This window comes from Rousettus aegyptiacus, unplaced genomic scaffold, assembly GCF_014176215.1.
Source record: "Rousettus aegyptiacus isolate mRouAeg1 unplaced genomic scaffold, mRouAeg1.p scaffold_m13_p_11, whole genome shotgun sequence".
In the NCBI taxonomy this organism is placed as follows: Eukaryota; Metazoa; Chordata; class Mammalia; order Chiroptera; family Pteropodidae; genus Rousettus; species Rousettus aegyptiacus.
In genome coordinates, this window is record NW_023416286.1 from 57,336,779 (window position 1) to 57,356,487 (window position 19,709).

Sequence of the window (19,709 nt, forward strand, 5' to 3'; positions counted from 1 at the left end):
TTAAAGACTAGCTAAAAATATGTGGAAAAATCTTAAACAGTTTATGAATAATGAAACATTAAATTTTACCTTAAAGTATAGTTCTCAAAGAAAAGCAAAGTATTTTTTACTTAGTTTATTTACTTACTAAGCTTACTTAGTTCAAAATTAGTATTTCTTATCTTCTACTCTATAAGTATAACTCAATATTAGGAAGAAGATCATTCTATTAAGGCTTGGTTGAAATCCTTTTCTAGCTTTCACTAACATAATCTGGACAAGGTAAGTTTTTAAAACAGCGCTTCTACTTTTATGTAAAGTGGCTATTTATAGCTTAGCAGGAACTCTTATAAAAGAAATACTATCTCTCTTACCATTTCGAATATGTGAAAAATAAATATATTTTAAAAGAATACCAAGATTAGAAAATCCAAAAGAATCCACGCCCAAAAAATACTATCGCTAATAAATAAATTCAGCAATGTAGCAGGGTACAAAATCGACATGAAAATCAACTGTGCTTTTATGCACCAACAATGAACGATCCAAAAAAAAGGAAAAAAAAAATTTTTTAAATTACATTTACAATAGCATCCAAAAAAATAAAATACCTAGGAATAAATTTAACCAAGGAGGTGAAAGACTTGTAGACTAAAAACTACAAAACAGTGCTAAAAGAAATTAAAGAAGACTTAAATAAATTAAAAGACATCCTATAAATGTTTATGGATTGGAAGATAATATTGTTAAGATGGGGAATACTCTCTAAAGTGATCTACAAATTCAATGCAATCCCTTTCGAAATTCTAACCACCTCTTTTTTGTAGGAATGGAAAAGCTGATCCTCGAATTCATATTAAATTGCAAGGGCCCCTGAATAGCCCAAATCATCTTCAAAAAGAAGAACGAAGTTGGAGGACCTACCCTTTGTGATCTCAAAACTTACTACAAAGCTATGGCAATCAAAATTGTTATACCGGCATAAGAATAGCAGATACACCACTGGAATAGAATTGGAAATCCATAAATAAACCAATATATCAATGGCGAATGGATTTTTAACAAGGATGCCAAAACCATTCAATAAGAATAGTCTCTTCAACAAATGGTGCTGGGAAAACTGGATCTCCATATATAGAAGAATGAAGTTGGACCCTCAACTCATACCCCGAACTAATACTATATTCAAAAATTAACTCAAAAGGGATCAATGATCTAAATATATCAGCTAAAATTATACATTTAGAAGAAAACATAAGGGTAAATCCTTATGAACTTAGATTTAGCAATAAATTCTTAGATATAGCAAAAAATGGATAAATCAGACTTCATCAAAATTAAAAACTTTTGTGTAAAAGACATTGTTTAAAAAGAAGACAACCTAGAAAATGGGAGAATATATTTGCAGATCATGTATCCGATAAAGATCCAGTATCCAGAATATATAATGAACACTTACGACTCAACAAAAAGACAAACAACCCAATTTATAAGTGGACAATGGAACTTAACAGACATTTCTCCAAGCAAAATATATAGATGATCAACACAAGATGCTCAACATCATTAGTCACTGAGGAAATGAAAATCAAAACCATAACGAAATACTACATCACAAAGACTAGGATAGCTGTAACTTAAAAACGGAAAGCAGCAGTGTTGGCAAAAACGTAGAGAAATTGGAATACTTGAGGACTGCTGGTAGAAATGTAAAATGGTGCAGCCACTGTGGAAAGAGTCCTCAAAAAGTTAAACAAAGAATTACCATTTGAGCCAGCAAGTCTACTTCTACATTTACACTTCCCAAAATTGAAAACAGGTATTCGAATAAATATTTGTACATGAATGTTAATAGCACCACTGTTCATAATAGCCAAAAGGTGGAAACAAACCTAATGCCCATCAATGGATAAACAAATTGGGTCATATCGTTTCAATGGACTATTATTCACTATAAAAAGAAGTGAAGTACTGATATAGACTACAATGTGCAGAACCTTAAAAGCATTCTGCTAAATCAAAGAAGCCACACACAAAAGGCTACACATATTAGATGATTCCACTTATATGAAATACCAAGAAGAGATCAATCTGTAAAGACAGAAGGCAGATTGGTATAGTTGCAGGGTCTAGGGGGAAGAGAGGAATGGGAATAACTGCCTAATGCATATGGGATTTTGTTCACAAGTCATGAAAATGTTTTGAAAATAGACAGAGGTGATGTTTATACAACACTATAAATGTGACATGGGCCACTGAAATGTTCACTTTAAAATGGCTGATTTTATGTTATGTGAATTTAACCTAAAATTTTTTTAAAAAGGTCTTAAGCAAAGTTAGATTTTATTTCCTGTATAGAAAATAACTATAAAAGAATGATTTAACGCAATCTAAATATTTAAACAACTCTACCTATCACACAAGGATACCATCATTCTGCCATGTTGCCATGAATATAACTCATTACCATATGTTTTAATGGATTTTTCCACTTAAAATCTGTTTATTTTTATTAAAATCAGTCTAGAAATATCTATATTACAAAAAATATTAAATCAAACATTTAAAAACTAAAAATTTAAAATTTAGCATAATGTGCTATTCTCATGAAATTAGCATTTTAAGGTTAAGCACTAAGTAAATACTATACTGAACTCTAGGATACAATCTTAATTCAACCCTGAAGAGGACTATATTTGATGCAGGAATACAGATCAATTTCTATCTTAATGACACATATCTATAAAAATTATTTCAATTAATAGTATTCCAGGTGGTCTTATGCCAAAATTATAAATATTGTCTACAAATTAACATAAGTGAATATTGCTAATACATACCTCAGCACATAGGTGAAAATAGCAAAGAAGTATAGTTGCTTCAGAACATGTAATAACCAAAATGATAAACACCAGGAACAGGAAGCCAAACATGTAATACATCTGGTGTGACCTATAATCAAACATGTCAAAATAAAATAATGAATATTTTCTCTTTGACACAGCGAATGACACAATCTTTTCATTTTTCTTAAACTGAAAATGTTGCTTTTACTTCCAACTAATCAAAGAACAAATTCTCATTGGTTTAGATGGTGATGGGATGGGGAGCAGGAAGGCAGGGAAGGAAGAATATGGCAATGTCATGATCTTCACCTTCCTGTTCAGGTAGAACCAGAAACTCTTATTTATTCAAATATGCTTAGTCTACTTGTCTACTGGTGTCAGATAAATTTGATAAAAAAATAATAGAAAGGCAGACTTAAAATAGGAAAAAGTTACAGCATATACTTTTTTATCATATATGATAAAATCAGCTGAATTTGGAAAATATTGTAACAATCAGAAATGAAAGAAGTTCAAATCCCTAAAAAGCTCAAATATAGTTCTGACTTTATGCTACTTGGCACTTTCTATAACATATGTCAATGTGCTCAAATAATGATCATTAATATACTGCAATGTATACAACTTAACAGAGTGGCTCAAAATTACCAGAGTTTTCCCATGCAAATAAGAAATCAGAGAATGAAGGAATCTTAGAATTAAAAAGGACTTTGAAGGTCATCTAGTTCAACCATCCCTTCAATGCATGCTTGAAAACCCTCTATCAAGAGCTTAGAGTATCTTCTCTGAAGCGGTACAGATTACTTATTTAAGAACACTGATGTGGAGAAACTGGGTTAATTTTCTGTCATGTGGTAGCTATGTGACACGGACAAATTACTTAACTTCCAAAACCTCATTTTCAACTCTGTAAAATGGGGATAACAGCCATCTCACAGAGATCTGAGAATTAAGTAAGAGTATAAGAATTAAGAATTAAGTAAGAGTAAGAATTAAGTAAGAGTAAGAATCAATTAATAATAGCTGTTACTTTTTTTCCCATATGGAAAGATAAAACAACATTTTGACTCTTCAAATTTCTTATTGGAGAATGACTTACATTTATAAGATATAAACAGTAATCCATATAAACAAAAAGAGAAAGTTTGTATTACATAAAATGGTAATGGGAATAAGAGGGCTTAGTCTTTAGCTTACCAAATACTATTGAGAATGAAAAAAAGTTGTATGAAGATGCAGCCAAAGGGCAAAATCCCTCCCATGATAATACCAGGCAACGGCTTTGTGTAGAAGGACTGTTCGGGAATCTGACGTGGAATCTGATTGGTTCGAACTGGGTGTTCAATGGCCTTCATTAAAGAAAGAAAGAAAGGATGCAAAATTATATATCTATTTTAAAAATTCTTCTCTGTATTAGATTATTTGCCTCATTTTTTTCAGCTTCTATGTTGACACTAATGGCAACACAAGTCTACTTAAGTCATCAAACAGAAATCTTTATTTAGAATCAACGAAGCAGATACCACCAGGTACGATATTCGTCTATCTACTGGAACAAGCCACCACTGTTTCCAGCAGTTATTCAGTGACTAACGGCTTTACACAAAGTAAGAAATACACAGGAGATAATATAGTGCTTGGGAAATAACCATTAATAAAAAGGTAGAGTTAGTTTTTTTTTTTTTTTAATTTATATACTTACTGTAAGAAATCAACTGGTTCTGAAATTACTGTCAATGTATTTTTATTTGGTGATGGACAATGTCATCTTTATTAAAGCTGTTCAATTTTGCAAAGACTTAAGAACATGACGAAGACAATGAATGGCTATATGAAGCTTTACGACCATAAGGTATTGGTGATGTTCTCAATTATTTTCCCTTTCATAACATACATTGTAGTATAAAAACAACTAGAATCTAAAGTACTTAAACAGAGTTTCAAAACAACACATATGTAGAAAGCCATTTTCTTGCAAAAAAGTTCAAAATGTACTTCTAAAGTTTTTATGATGATAAATTTAAAACTTGGTCATCTCACAGGGATTATACTTCCATGGACTATATTATTTTACATGTAGATAAATGTATATGTGCATGGAATCATTATATATCTTCAATTTTTATATTTTTAAAATTTCAAGTAATCTATATAATTAAAAGTATTTTAAACTGTGTCAGTTCACTATGCTACATAGATTTTAAATCAAACAAAATGCCAACAACGGAAAAATCTTTTAGTAGACTGGCATGGCAGGTGCAGTGGAGACTATGAACCAATGATAGCCCCTTCCAGGGAGTTCCAAGTCACCTAACAAAGCTTACCATAATATGCTATTTCTTTTATCCTATTTTCAGAGAAGAGCAATGATAGTGGAGTCAGAGGAGGACACTGAAGAATAAATTCTCATTTTCCCTAGCCTGAGGGCAGGAGGGGGACAGCAGAGGTGGAAAAAGACAGGCTGGAGGAAGGGAGAGACTGAATCCTAATTATAATCTTCCTTAAAAACAAATATTAGCAGATATTCAAAGTGTTAATTAGTTTACATTAGCTTTTCATTTCCTATTCATCTGTATTAGTTTCCATTACTTACAGAACTTTGAAATCTAAGTTTATATCTGTAATCTCTCTACCACACTCCTAAGTATGTACTATTATTTTAAGAATGATTGTAATTAAACTACAAAGTCATCAATTTTCTATGAAATCCAGATCCCACATGACAAGTTTATATCTTTCAGACACATATCTTTTAAGGTGATATATGCTAGTTTACACAGTTGAAATTCATTTGAATAGGTTAACATCTAGAAACTTACATTCTTCTTAAAACCAAAATATGCACCAATAAACGTTAGAGGCACAGATATGCAGAACCAAAGGGCCAATATGGCAACCAGTGTTCCAAAAGGAATAGCTGCTGAAGATCCTTCTCCCCAGAGAATCAGATTCATTATAAAGAAGTCAGCAAATACAATCCTGAAAGAAACAATAAGCTTTTAGGTAGATTTGAGTTAGAAGCAAAATGATACAGTAGCAATCATATGTAATTAACTTACAATTTCTGCGTTATAATCAAAACAGTGGAATTGCTGAGTCATGGGGTATGTGAATTTGAAGTTTAGAATTGCCAAACTGCTTGCTCTTCAGATTGGTTTTGCCTGACTTAAATTCTTACCAGCAGCTTATTAAAATCACTTCTTTACATATTTTCATCATGCTTGAAACTGTCAAATTTGTTGTTTTCATTTGCATTTTCTATCAACAACTGCAGCTGAGCATTCTGTTTGTTAGCTTTTGAGATTTCACCTTCTGTAACTTGCTGGTTACATTTACTGTTCATTTTTCATTTGGGATGCATAGCTTTTTCAAAGTCGCATTATATATGAGTTATTGATATATTCCAGCAACTCCTTGTTAAATATCTTCTTCTCTCAGTTTATGGCTTTTTATGAATCCAAACATTTGAATATGTGTACTCAATTCCCTTTCAGTCTTTCTTCTATGAGAACATTTTTAAAAACATGGCTATAATCATACTACAATCACTTCTAGGTACCCAACACAGTTTTCAATGTTATCAAAGTCACCAAGTGTTTACCTTTTGAGTAACCTAAGAGAAGAAAGCCTCTCCTAATCTGGGATCTCTATTTTAATCTAATTCTTAGGCCTGTTACATTTAGATTTTAATCTGCCTAGAACCGATTTCATGTGTGTGAGGTAAGAACATTCTTCTTCTCCCTTATTAATAATCAATTCTCCCAGTACTATTTAATAGCTCCTCTGGTCTGTGATGCCACAGTGTGTTTCCATGTACACATGGTCTATCTCTGTGTTCCCTGTCCTGGCAGCCATGGGACATCTCTAAACTCCTTCACAATACTTGGTCTTCTTATCAAGTAACATGTTGAATTTGTATCTTAATAGTTAATAAGCACTGTAGACTTGTCATATGGATTGTGCCTATTTTGAGAAGTTATTTCAGGTATTATGAAGGTTTTCTGTTGCTAATACTCCTATGAATAGAGTTCTCTTCCCACAAAAATACCACTGGCATGAAAACATTTAATTGGCTATTGGTGGTATTCATGATCTTGGACTATTAGCCGACATCTAGCCATTCTGCCAAACTTTTATTAATTCTACAAGTTTTATATAGCTGAAATTTGTTGATGTTCTCTGTATACAAACTATGTTACCTATAAATAATATGATCTCCAACTTTTTGAAATGTATTCTTGTTTCATGTCTTACTGTGAACAGAACTAAAATAACTGAAGCCAAAAATGTGATTTAATGAGTATATCTAGTGTTTCATCATTAAATGATGTTGGTTCTGAATAAGAGATGAAATTTTATTAATATAAAAAAGCATTTTTCACTCCATTACATTCTTTTTATCTGAAAACAATGTTTAATATTATCAAATGTCATTTTGTTGCATCTGTAATAATTATATGCACATATTTATATAAAATTATATGAATCGATTTCTTATTATTAAATGATCCTTTGTTTCCTAGGTGAATGCCAATTCCCCTTGCTCCAGGAACTTGAGTTCTTGGCATGTGCTCTCTCTCTCTTTGCTTACCTCATTATCTTACTGATGAACATCAACTTTTAAAAGTGAGATGAAGGTAAATCAGAGAAAGGTTGTTCAGAGACATAAAAGAACAGGCATAGGATAATTTCTATGGAGCTAAAAAAGGAAGAAGTTTCAAGGAGAAGGTATCCGATATTATACAATGTAGAGAGGTAACGACAGAGAAAAATCATTTCTAGGTTTGAAAAGAACAACATCATTGGTACCCTAAGAGAAAAGTTCACTAAAGTGATAGTAGAAAAAAGACAGATGATGTGGGTTTACCCTCCAAATGTACATTGAGAAAATGAGACGAAAGAAGTGTAGACTATTTTATCAAGGTGTTTTGTTAGGAATGGAAAAGAAATAAGAGAGTAGACAGAAGATGCTTATGGGATGCTCTTTTTAGGACTTGGGAGACCTAAGTCTATTTGGAGGAATTAGAGATGAAACACATGAACAGAACACAGAGAAAGGAAAAAATGGAAGATGTCAAAGATTAGGGGTATGTCTGAAAGGCAAGATTCTGAAGGAAATCATGGCTGACAGGCTTGGTAAGGAGGGACACTTCCTGAGTTGATGACAGAAGTAAAGAGGACAAAAGATATCACTTGGGAAAAACAAAGATTTCAACAGAACATAAATGGCTGAGAAGCATGTGACTCTTCAATGAAGGTGAAATTCTAAGCATATTTATCCCAAATGTGTATTAAAATTCTAGCTATGGTAATTCTTTCATTTCTGGCCTGCAAATGGGACAGTCCTAGCTTCCAGATTAAACCTTTGGCTTGCTTTATTGCTGCTGACTGTTGAGAGGCTAAGGGAGAGTATGGGGAGAGCTGGGGAGTTGGAGAAAAAGTGGGTTCTATTTCTAGGGCTAAATGTACATCAGATACTTGGTATCGGAAGCTACCCTCTGAAGAGATATGGCTGTTTTGTTTTTTATATGGTGGATTTAAAAATTTTTTTGGTATATGTTACCCTACTTAATGGAATAAACTCTAAAAAGCAGCAATGCTTTGGATAAAAATATGAAAATGTATCCTTGCCTGAGTTATCTCAGGTGAAGATTCCTTTTTATGATCATGTCCAAAGCTTTAAAACACAGCATACATGAAGACATGCCAGACTAACTTCTACAGACTAAGATACATGCTTTTAAAAAAGGAATATAAAAATTTCTCATATCTAGAGGCACTTTTTCCATATAAGGCATGTAGTAGTCATTCTCCAAAGGTTTATTAAATATTGATTTTATACCTTTTTAAAAATTCATTATATTGAGTACATGGTTTAGAGATAAGAGAAGATTAAATGCTTAAAGTATTTTGAGAAAAAAATTGGAGAACTAAAATAAGACTATGTTAAGAAAGTTATGAAATATTTACTTACCCGGGACAAAGAAACGATGTCAATAAAACATTTGTCTTCCACTTCTCACCTCCAAAGGCTGCAGAAGAAAACAAAAATGGCATAACATATAGACTTTTCTTCAAAGCAATACTCCAAGTCTAGTACTGGACAAACTGTCAGACAATAAATGATATGATATTCCCTATCAAGTGATCCAAATCAGAGATGCACATCACAGGACTGCCCTGGCTTAAGTCCTGCTCTAAAGATTTTTGCTTCAGCATAGAATAAGTCAAAGGAAATTTATCCACACCAGTTTTTCATTTCTATGCCTTTTTTTTTTTTTAACTTCATAACAAAACAAACCCTTAAATTCTAAGCCAGTTTTAATCAATGGAACTGGGTAGAGATAGGGCATACTGAAGATTTTCTCATGAGGTCCATCTCAGAATTTCTTATAAAACCAAGAACTCTAAAGCCTGACATGCAACAAATTTAAATTTCCACGGTAAGTCTGAATCTTAATTCCTCTAGCATTGCAGTTTCTGGTAGGGCATGGGTGGAATGGGGAGATATATCAGTGTGTTAGATCAGGTGACTGGGAAGAATGGAAGGATTGTGCACTTGACAACAAATTTTATTATGAACATTTTACCTTCCTTTGCCCGTCCCCTCTCCAATATTTTTTTCCATTTAAAAAAAAATCAAAAACTTAAGTACATACAGTAAACAATGAAAGCTCTCCTCTGCTCCCAGTTTACAAGCTAGATATGAAACTGGCTGAGATCTGACAACTCTGTTTTAAAATAAACTTTTATGAGTTTATAAGCACCTTTAAGTACCACGTGCCTAAAAGAAAATGACAATTCTATATATGATTTGAAGTCACAGCATTATCGGTGAAGAAATTATTGTGACTTAAGTTCAGCTGAACAAACTATTATTAATTTGGGGTTTAATACGATTCAATTAAAATTCAAATAATATTTTTCGAAACATAAGAAATGTTTCTATCTAATGAAGTATTTTGTGACTGGGGCCATTTAATAGCACCTCTCAGAATGTTCTGCAGAGAGAACAGTATATAGTAAAGACTGTAGGTATGAAGGTCCACAATCTGACCAAAGAACTGAAGCATAGGTGAAACAGCAAGAAAGAGGGAGTTTATGTGGCAAGCAGGGGCCCAACCATATCTTGCATGTGCTAAAATACACATGGCAACCCTAATCCTATGTCCTTTAGTAAAGGATGAAAAAAAAAACGACTTGACAAAATTCAGAGACATTAAACATACTTATACGCACACACAGGACTTCACATAATTAGTTGAAATTGCATCTGGCAAAGTCTAACTTATATTTCTACTTGAGGTTGAGTCTAGTCAACCATACACCTATGTAACCCTCCTGTTTTAGCTCAAGCCTTATTCATATCAACCTTAGCTTTGTCCCATCTCCTTGGGATACTAATTCACTGATTACCTATGGGACTATCTCAATGGATTCCTGAATTCCTAAAGCAGGCAAACTCTGGCATTTACTGACCCTGGCAAAGCTGCTTTCTAAGTCATGTAATCATATCACATCCTTCCTCTCTGGCTCCCCCGATCTTTTTGTCTTTTTCAGAATAAAAGCTATTGCAACTATTATATTACAAAAGTAACTTATTTCAGAGCTCTTTAAAATAGTGAGATCTTAGTTTACTTTAATTACAGTTCATTTTTATAAATATTAAATTGACACAATTCTAAGTATGACCTCTTGTTGTAAGACATCATAAGAAAGGTATGCCTGTATGTATTACTTGGTTTAGTGGATAAATTGGTGATACACATTTGTATACTTTCTTCCTATATTGGTCTATGTTTCCATGAATGTAGTAAATCTAAGTTGTTCAGCTGAACTTAAGTCAAAATTAAAAGAAAACGGAGAGAGGGGATGGTAGATAAATAGCACCTAAATTTGCTTATCTCGCTGTATGAGCATTTCTGAAGAAATAAATCTAGTCATCCATTTCACAAGATTCTTTTAATAAAGATATATACCTATAATATATAGTGTTTAAAGAGCAGCAACAATCAAACACAAAGGCTCACACATGCTAATATAGCAGATAAGATTTGTGATATGACACCCAGTTAAGGTAGCTTTTACTTACATTTATAGAATCTGGCAGCGACATAGCCTGCAGGAGTGCCCAAGAGCACCCATAAGACCACAGCACAAGTCATCAGTGCTCCTCTATTGGCAGGTGACAAAAATCCCAGGCAAGCAAAAACTAAAACATAATTTAAGGTTACACATTTTATTAGTTTCCTTTGTTGCAAAGTGATACAAGACCCCTCCCATTTTTTAAATAATAAACTCAGTACAACTTAATGAAAATATGCTATCTTACCATGTAGCCACACTGACCATTTAGTAACATTTAACGCATCAGTAGGATCATACACATAGGCAAGCTCTACTTTGGAAGTTTCTTGTCAAGGTCCCTAAGACCCCACCTTTCCTGTTATCAGAGGAGGGTGACTGGATGCTCATGAGTGCTTTAAGCTTTTCTAAGATTCAAATACAGTTTTAAAATTAACATCAATAAAAATACACCCACTATGAAATATTTTCACTTTTTGTTCTTTTCTTTCGCCCCTGGGGTGAAAAAAAAAAAAAACGTTTATAACATTCAAACATAAGAGACAAGATGGAATTTAATCAAAGAATAAAACAGGAAAAAGATTTCCTAGTACCATTAGCTTTTTGAACACAAGTTACCGAAAGACTTGACCAATGACTCTAGGAAAATTCTGGCTCCTACCCTTATTTGGTTGGTTAGTTTTATTTGTTCTCTTCCCTATATAACTCTCCTTACTAATAAGAATAAAAATACTACCTTATATTTCTAGAGACTTCTAGCTTTAAACTGGGACTCAGAAGTTATGACTTGCTCAGAAAGAAATTCAAGTGGCTTTCTAATCCCGGGAGCGACACAGCCCCTGGTGTTTCCCGAGGTATACGTAGCCACGCACATGCTGTGCACACCTTCTGAGCAGCACCAACTGAGGGGCAGGAGGAAAAACTCATGAACGTCAGGAAAACAATCAGGGTAACTTTAGAAGATCTACCAGAATTTCCGCTAAAATGCACCCCCTTCACTCCCCCACAGGACTGAGAAAAGGACTGTTCTGAAGCAGTCACATTCAAGCATTTAAGGAAAATGATCCCTCTTATTTCCTATCCTAGGGTCTCTGAAACCTTCCTTCTTCATAAGTTCACTTCCTAGTTGACCCCAACAATGTCGAGGCAGTGACAGAAGGCAGTCCTGGATAAAATTTAAAGCAGAATTTTATCTTCAAGCATCCATTCTGCTCTAACTCCACCCTGGCTCTCTGGCTCTCTCTCTAGTGCCTACATGCTATCCTCTGGTTGTGCCCAGATCTTTTCCATGATGACTTCTCCCAACCTACCCTTTTGAACATAATATACTTTGAAATTATGTCCCACATCAGAGCTGCATTTTCTTATCTAAGTAGTTAAAAATATATGTTCTAGTTAATCTTCAAACTGAGCATAGAGGTGTAAATCAGTAGTTCCCAAATTTACTCAAGTGCCAGACATTTTGAAGTAATAATCATCTTTGTAAATCATTTATGTAGTTAATTTCATCACAGAAATTTGGAACAATTTTACTAACAGAAAATGACTTTAGTATTACATATTTAATATGTATTAAACATTAAGAACAAATGTCCACTAAAAAATGTTATTAAAAGGTCAGTGGTTTCTGAATTCTTCCAGAAATATTTGCTACTGTTCATCAGTAAAGGAAGCATAAGAAAAATGCAAAATTTAGACAATTCTATTCATATTTTTTTCACAATTAGGAAAACTGGAAAACCATGGAAATAATGCATTCTCAAAGAGTAGCCTCAGAACCACTGCTGTGACCAACTGATACCTCTAAAGGTCTATTTTAAAAATAGATTGTCCTAACAACAAAAATTTAAGTAAAATTCCTAAAGATTTTCAGGTGGCACGGTGAGATATTTTTTGTATTAGAAGATCTTTCCCGAATACGCTAGGGAAAAAAAGAGGTCATGCTTCCTAAATTCTTCCAAGATATGAAAGGTCCTGCCTACTCTCTCTTCTTTTTGTCTCTCAGTGGACGTCAAGAATGTCTTGGAATCCTAACCACACTGGCTCCTGATGGGGTGGCGTAGTTAACCTGTGTGACCCTGGCTCCAGGCCACCCAGGCCCAGATGGTCTTTCAGGGCCTAGTCATCTCCAGCTCCAGTGCTGCCATGACAAGGGTTTGGTCTCCATGTAGCTGAAGAGAGATATGAAGTCAGCTTTGGGGCACAGCTTATCCCGCCCCAAGTCACATACAGCTAGGGCACATAGATCGGAATGCCATAAGGACTCTTAAAGGGACAATCTAGCCTAGCTACCTCATTTAGAAAAACCAGTTTTCACATAATTATTTAGAAAAAGTATTTTCTACTTAACTTAACACTTACATAGAGTCACAAAAGTCATAATTAAAATCTGTGTCCCTGATCCTAGAAAGACTGATAGCAGCATCCCTTTTCTTGGAGGACGGAATATATCACCATGAACTAGTTTCCAGCCAAATTCTTCTTGGGCATCCTCCTAAAAAGGGAATAAAGTTGTTTAACTGTCATGTAATATCACCAAGACTAGACAGTTTACTCATTGTTGAATATGCTGATAAAAAAAATCTTTAAAAAATTTACTACAAATCTTAATATTTATTTAAATTTTGAAGTATAAAGCCTGACTCATAGAGCTTTATGTAGTTTTCCTGAATTGTTTTTAAAGGAATGTTGTGTGTAACGGTCTATAAATATAGGTATTGAGAAACTTTAAAAATAAATATGAAGATAATGTGATACCTACCCAGTTCTAAGCTTTATAATCCAACTTGATGTCTTAATTTTTAATCACACTCTCTCCTTTTCAACCTACATTTATTAATCTCCAAAATAAGCAAATGGAATTAGGTCCCATAGCTACTTTGCTGCTACAGTAGGCTTGGCTATGAAAATATTACTAAGTTGTGCCACCAGCCCAAATTGCTCCCTTGATCTTCGGACATATATAACTGCTTAATCAGCAATTCCACTTGGCTGTTTTTAATAGACATCTCAAATAGAAATGTGCAAAACTGAACCGATTCTCTCTCTCCACCTATACTTGCTCTTCCTGTAGTCTTCCCAGGAGACAGAAACTCCATCCTGCCAGTTGCTCAGTCCCCAAACCTTGGAATAACACTTGATTCCTCCTTTTTTCTCCCCACACTTCAAATACAATCATTTAACAATTCCTAGAGCTTTATTTCCAAAAGGTAGCCATAGGACCCACCCCTGGTTCAAGTTGTCACCTCTCACCCAGCTATTGCACTAAACTGGTATCTGTTTCTGCCCTTGTCTCTCCATTCATTTCTCAATACAGCAACCAGAAGGGCCCTTGAATCAACCAGAAACATGGTATTATTCACTGACTCCTCTCCATCTTGCATTCTCTCCACAGTTAACAGGTCAACCAGGATTCCATTCCAACTCCTAAACACCCTCTGTAGCTTTCCACTTCCCTCTTTCTTGCCTGCCACCATTCCCTGTCACTAAGAGTTCTCAAACAGCCCCTGGCAGTTCTCAAAACAGCCTCTGGACTGGTTTCTATACTCCCTATTTTGCCCTACTCTGAATGATTCTCCACCTAACATATAAAGTGACTTTCCAAAAGACACAAATTTTGCCATGTCACCATTGTGTACCAGGTGAACAATTTTGCATTGCAATTTTAATTTGTATTTCTCTTATTATGATATTGCATCTTTTTATGTTTCGGAATCATTTGTATTTTTTCTATTGACTCTTTTCATGTACCTCACCTAGTTTCTTACTGAGCTATTGACTTTTTTTTTTAAACGATTTTGGCATTTCTTTATTTATTGAAGAATTTAGCAATTTATTTGTGACAGGTGATAAAATATTTTCCAATCTGACACTTATCTTTTTACTTGTCTATGGCCATGACACCCTGAACAAGCTTGATCTCATTTGATCTTGAAAGCTAAGCAGGGTCGGGCCTGGTTAGTACTTGGATGGGAGACCACCTAGGTGCTGTAGGCTTAAAAAAATTTTAAAAAATAAGGGATTGTAAGCTGACAAGATCCTTGCAAACTGTGAGGTCAACCAGGGGTTGCCTTGGCTAAAAAAAAAAATAAAATAAAAAATAAAAATATCTTTTTATTCAATGGTATTTTTTTGCTATTTAATTTTTTTTTTTAATATAGTAATCATAGAGCAATCATTTATTTTAGGGCCTCTGACTCTCTGTCACACTTACAAAATTCTACTCTTCTCCAAGACTGAAAAATAACTTCCTATGTGTTCTTCTAATACTTTACAGTTTCACATTTTCATTTAAAGCATTAAGCATTTCAATACAATAAAGTTGGAATCTACCTTATTTTTTTTCCCAGAAAGCCACCCACTTTATCCAATACTATGCATCTACTGATTTTTCCTCATTGATACACTTTTGTTTACCTCCAATTTTAGACTCATTATTATGTACAGAAAATGTTTACTCTGTAACTAATAGTTCTAGCAATTTAAATCTCTGGAGTGCCTAACTCTGTTGTTTCTTATAAATTTTTATAAATTTCTGCAAATAGATCTTTTAAAATTAATTTTAATTAATTCAGGGAAATCCTGAAAAGCTAAAGTTGGGAGACTTTCCTTCAGAAAATTTCTACTTGAATTGGCCAAGAATCAGAAGGCACTTATAGACCCAGAATCATTTGGCCCTCCCCTTTAAGAATCCAAGTTTAATGTAGGAGTAGACTAAGGTTCAGCCCCCTCACTAATGACCCAAGGTTTAGTTTTCCAATTGGTTAAAGACTTTATAACAACATCAACCCAAAGAACTTCAACCTCTCAGGCCTGCACTGCTTCTTGCTTTGGCCTCAGCTCACTTTTTTCTTTTTTTTGGTGGTGGGGTATCCTTAGATACACTCTTTATCTATCTCGAGCCCAGAAATGTACCAACAAATCTGGTACGTAAAGGACTAACTCATTTATTCATTCATTTGACAAACATTTACTGAGAAACAACTATATGCTTAGCATTGTTGAAAACATCAGTGATTCTACAGTGAGTTTAACAGAAAAATCCCTCTTCTCATGAGTACATGTTCTCCTTGGAAGGCAGACAATAAATAAGAAAAAAAAAAAAATATATATATATATAGTGCATTAAATGGTGTAAGTGCTATATAGAAAAATTAGAAAGTATAGATGTGTATGTGAGGTGGAGAGGATGTAATTTTAATGGGATGGTCAGGAAAGTCTCACTGGAAAGATCATATTTCAGTAAAGACTTGAAGGAGGTAAGGGAGCTAGCCATGTAAATATCTGAAGGATGAACGTTTGAGTGTAAGGGCCCTGCAGTAAGAACATGTTTGACATATCCATGGAACAGCAAGGTGGCCAGTATGGCTGGAGCAGAGTGCCAAAAGGTACTACAGGACCTTGTGGACCATTGTAAACACTCTGACTGACTGTCCCTCAGAAAAATAGGTAGCCACTGTCATCAGGAGTGAAATGATCTGACTTATGCTTGAATAGATTTGTTCTGACCATTACAGAAAGAAACTGGAGGAATGAAAAAAAGAGAGCAAGAGGGGAAGCAGGGTTGTCCTGGCCCATATGCCGTGGCACATCTCTGTACAAATTAAGAAAAAAATCCCATTAACTCAGTGATTATTTGGAATTGCTAATATGAACAGAGCATCTTGAAAACATTTTAATAAAATATTTAATAAAACAATAAAAATCAGAAAAAAATTGTAGAGTAGAAGTGCTAAAAAGCTCATAAACATTAATGTGTTCTTTTTCTCATTAAGACAGGACAGAAAGGTTGAGGGGAAAAGGCCGAGTTTTTTGCATTTATTACAAGTCATTGATTCTTGTGGAAATTCTGTTAAAGAGTTGCTATGAAATGAAAAATTATAAAATGTATAACATTATGCCACTTAAAATGTTTGAGCATAAATGAGCTTGGAACTTTATTGTGAATATACCAAAAGGTTGAAATGATAAAAATTCAGTTAAAATTAATTTCAAAAAAATTAAATATACACACAAATAAAACTTGCTTGGAAAATAATCCATTCAAGTTTGCTATTTTGCAAACTGGGTGTATGCTGGGAATGGAGAATCTGAGAGTTGATGGCACATAAGTGAAAAAAAGAGGACAGAACTAGAGCTGTGCAACTACGTCCATTCTGCACCAATCTACTGATCCAGATGAGGCTGTGAATAGTGCAGCTCTGAATGCTGCGGTGACTAAGTTTCTAGAGAATACCAATTCTTAAGGATCATTTCCCAACTGAAAATGTGAATACAGGCTAACATTTGAGAAGAATGTTTTAAAAGCAGATTCTGTCCAAAGCTATTGCTTAAACCTTCTCCAAAGGAAAAATAAAGGCTATTCTTGAAAAATCAAAGGACAGTTCAAGTGTTTCACTTACCGTAGAATCCATCTGATTATATCTGGCAATATCTTTATGCAATGTTCGTAGCATAATCATAGCGACCATTCCAGACAGGAAGAGGACAATGACTAGGGAATTCATGATGCTGTAGAAATAAACATGTCCGGATTTATCTGTAGCTTAATCTTTAGAACAGTAACACTCTTTTTAAAAAATTGTTTACTGAGTAAATATTAAAAGAGCATTTTTCAAAATCAAAATTTGACTTAAAATCCAATAAATTCAATTAACTGTATTCTATGTGTCTTTCCAATAGATACAGTGGATACATAACTTCATGATATACTTATAATATAGTTTTGTGGCCTATTAAGAACTAGAATTTTTTTGTCCATGGTCAACATTATTAAATAACTATTGTGCCCAAATCAGTGCAACACAAGCTGCAAAAATCAACGAAGGACTAATCTGTCCCTCAAAAAAATTACTGAATGACAAATTTACTCAGTAAATTAATGAGTGTCAAAAGGACAGTCAGCAAAGTAAGAAAAGGAGAGTAATGGCACCATGAACAGTTTTCTAAATAAAAGTTATGAGTCATACTTTTAAAAGAGAATTGTGAATAGTCATAACAGCAGCAGAACCTTGTTTATTGAGCATTCTTCCATGCCAGTTAAGGTGCTCATATGCTGTTTCATAATTTCCTTTAATCCTCAAAATAGTCCCACAAGGCAGATATTTGTAAAGAAATGGATTCTGAAAAATTGAGTGACCTGGCCTGACTCACAGCCAGAGACTGAACCCAAGTATGATTCAAAAGGTCAGACTGTTGAATAACTGCTAAGGACTAGAGAGTGAATGAGATGTTCAAAGGGACAAAGAGTAGAATAAGAAAAGAACGTAAAGCAGATTAATCTGTAGTCTTACCTAAACCACTGAATGTGCGTATGAGGCATAGATTCCAGAATATAGTCCCACCTAGATGCCCATCTGATCTTTTTATCTTCCTAGAAGGATTGAAAATAAAACTCTTTAAATAAGCATTTGCAGACAAACTATATTAAAAATCCAAAAATTTCCATTCAGTCAATAAATTCCATTCAGTCAATAAATGCAATTTCTCATCATAACTTGGGTTAGTCATGAGATTCAATTTACTCAAATCTCAGAAAAATCAGGATGAGATTAAACAGTAAATATAAAATAAGAGTTCCTAAAGTTACTTGCTTTATTTTTTTGAAGTCTTAAATAGTAAGGGATTATTTTAGATGTCAAACTTTAGAGCTATACTTAATTTTTTCAGAAAATTGAGTAGAAAAACTTATTTGCTTTGACACCATCTATCTATGCCTATGAGGTGCTTAACCAGACCAGAGTCACAACCCAGGTAACACTGAACATCTGTCAGGTGTCACCCACGCTGAGCTCTTACTACCTAGAAAGAAATATATATTGTTTACTGTACTCGGCTTGCAAAATTACACACTGTATGGGGATAGCAAATGTCACAATTATATTGGACTGCCACAATAGTTTATTAAAAATAGAAGTAGAATAATGCCTAAGATTCTCATAAAATGAACTTTTACTTTCCTCCTAAGAAACTTCTCCCTTAATGAAAACCTTCCCTTGAATTCCCTAAGAATCTATATAAATCATCTACCATCAGGAAATCATTTAAGTTTATACTCGAATCCAGATTTTAAAAATGGTGTTGTTTTCATAAATGCTTCTTGCACCTATCTTTGACATTTTCATACCATCCTGTATGCCTATTTTCTACCTTTTGTCTTACATGTAACTTTTTATGACTTAACACTTAATCAGGCTCAATTCTCCAATTTCCTATATGTCTCATTTAAACGAAGACTTAATTCTGAGTGTGATTATGTTGCCTGGTGCATTGACAAACAATTCCAAAAATCAGTTCATTAAAAGCTTATCTATTGGACAAGCTTAGTCATTGATATTTTAATTAGTGTAAGTAGTATGAATATAAAATCAATTTCTGAGTTATACTAAAGATAAAAACAAACTCACCAGGAAGCTAACAGAATAAGTATAGGCAATTTTGATCTCCCCAGAAGCCTTGTTACTTATATCCATGGGGGGTCCGGAGCAGTCTGGTTTATCTGTATGGGTATGCTTGAAGCTGTGGGAAGAAACATTTTGGCAAGATGCTGATAAAGTACAGTTTAAAAAAATGGGGTAAAGTAAGATTAGAGATTTTGTACATATTTCACAATGCTACTGACAGTCAAAGGTGAAATTATCACATCAGACTTAATATTAATACAAATATTTACTTTGTGTAAATAATGGGTTTAGTTATAAGAATGTGTACAAATTGCTACTCAAAATTAGAAACAAACTTGAAAACTATATACTTAAAAAGCCTTAAATAATCTAAAAAGAAAAACCACTGAGGAAGTTT

The 19,709-nt window shown here is 33.8% G+C and overlaps 1 protein-coding gene across 2 annotated transcripts in view; it reads right to left on the bottom strand.

The window, feature by feature from the left end:
* The window catches only part of TM9SF2 (transmembrane 9 superfamily member 2), a 50,594-nt gene that overhangs the window by 3,989 nt on the left and 26,896 nt on the right, over positions 1-19,709 (bottom strand). For both annotated transcript variants that reach the window (XM_016123179.2, XM_036228828.1), the window contains exons 8-16: positions 19,316-19,427; positions 18,203-18,282; positions 17,312-17,420; positions 13,272-13,404; positions 10,918-11,037; positions 8,800-8,857; positions 5,645-5,804; positions 4,023-4,174; positions 2,820-2,931 (exon numbers count right to left, since the gene is read on the bottom strand). In XM_016123179.2, coding sequence (XP_015978665.2) covers positions 2,820-2,931; positions 4,023-4,174; positions 5,645-5,804; positions 8,800-8,857; positions 10,918-11,037; positions 13,272-13,404; positions 17,312-17,420; positions 18,203-18,282; positions 19,316-19,427 — 1,036 coding nt within the window. The remainder of the gene's footprint in view (positions 1-2,819; positions 2,932-4,022; positions 4,175-5,644; positions 5,805-8,799; positions 8,858-10,917; positions 11,038-13,271; positions 13,405-17,311; positions 17,421-18,202; positions 18,283-19,315; positions 19,428-19,709) is intronic.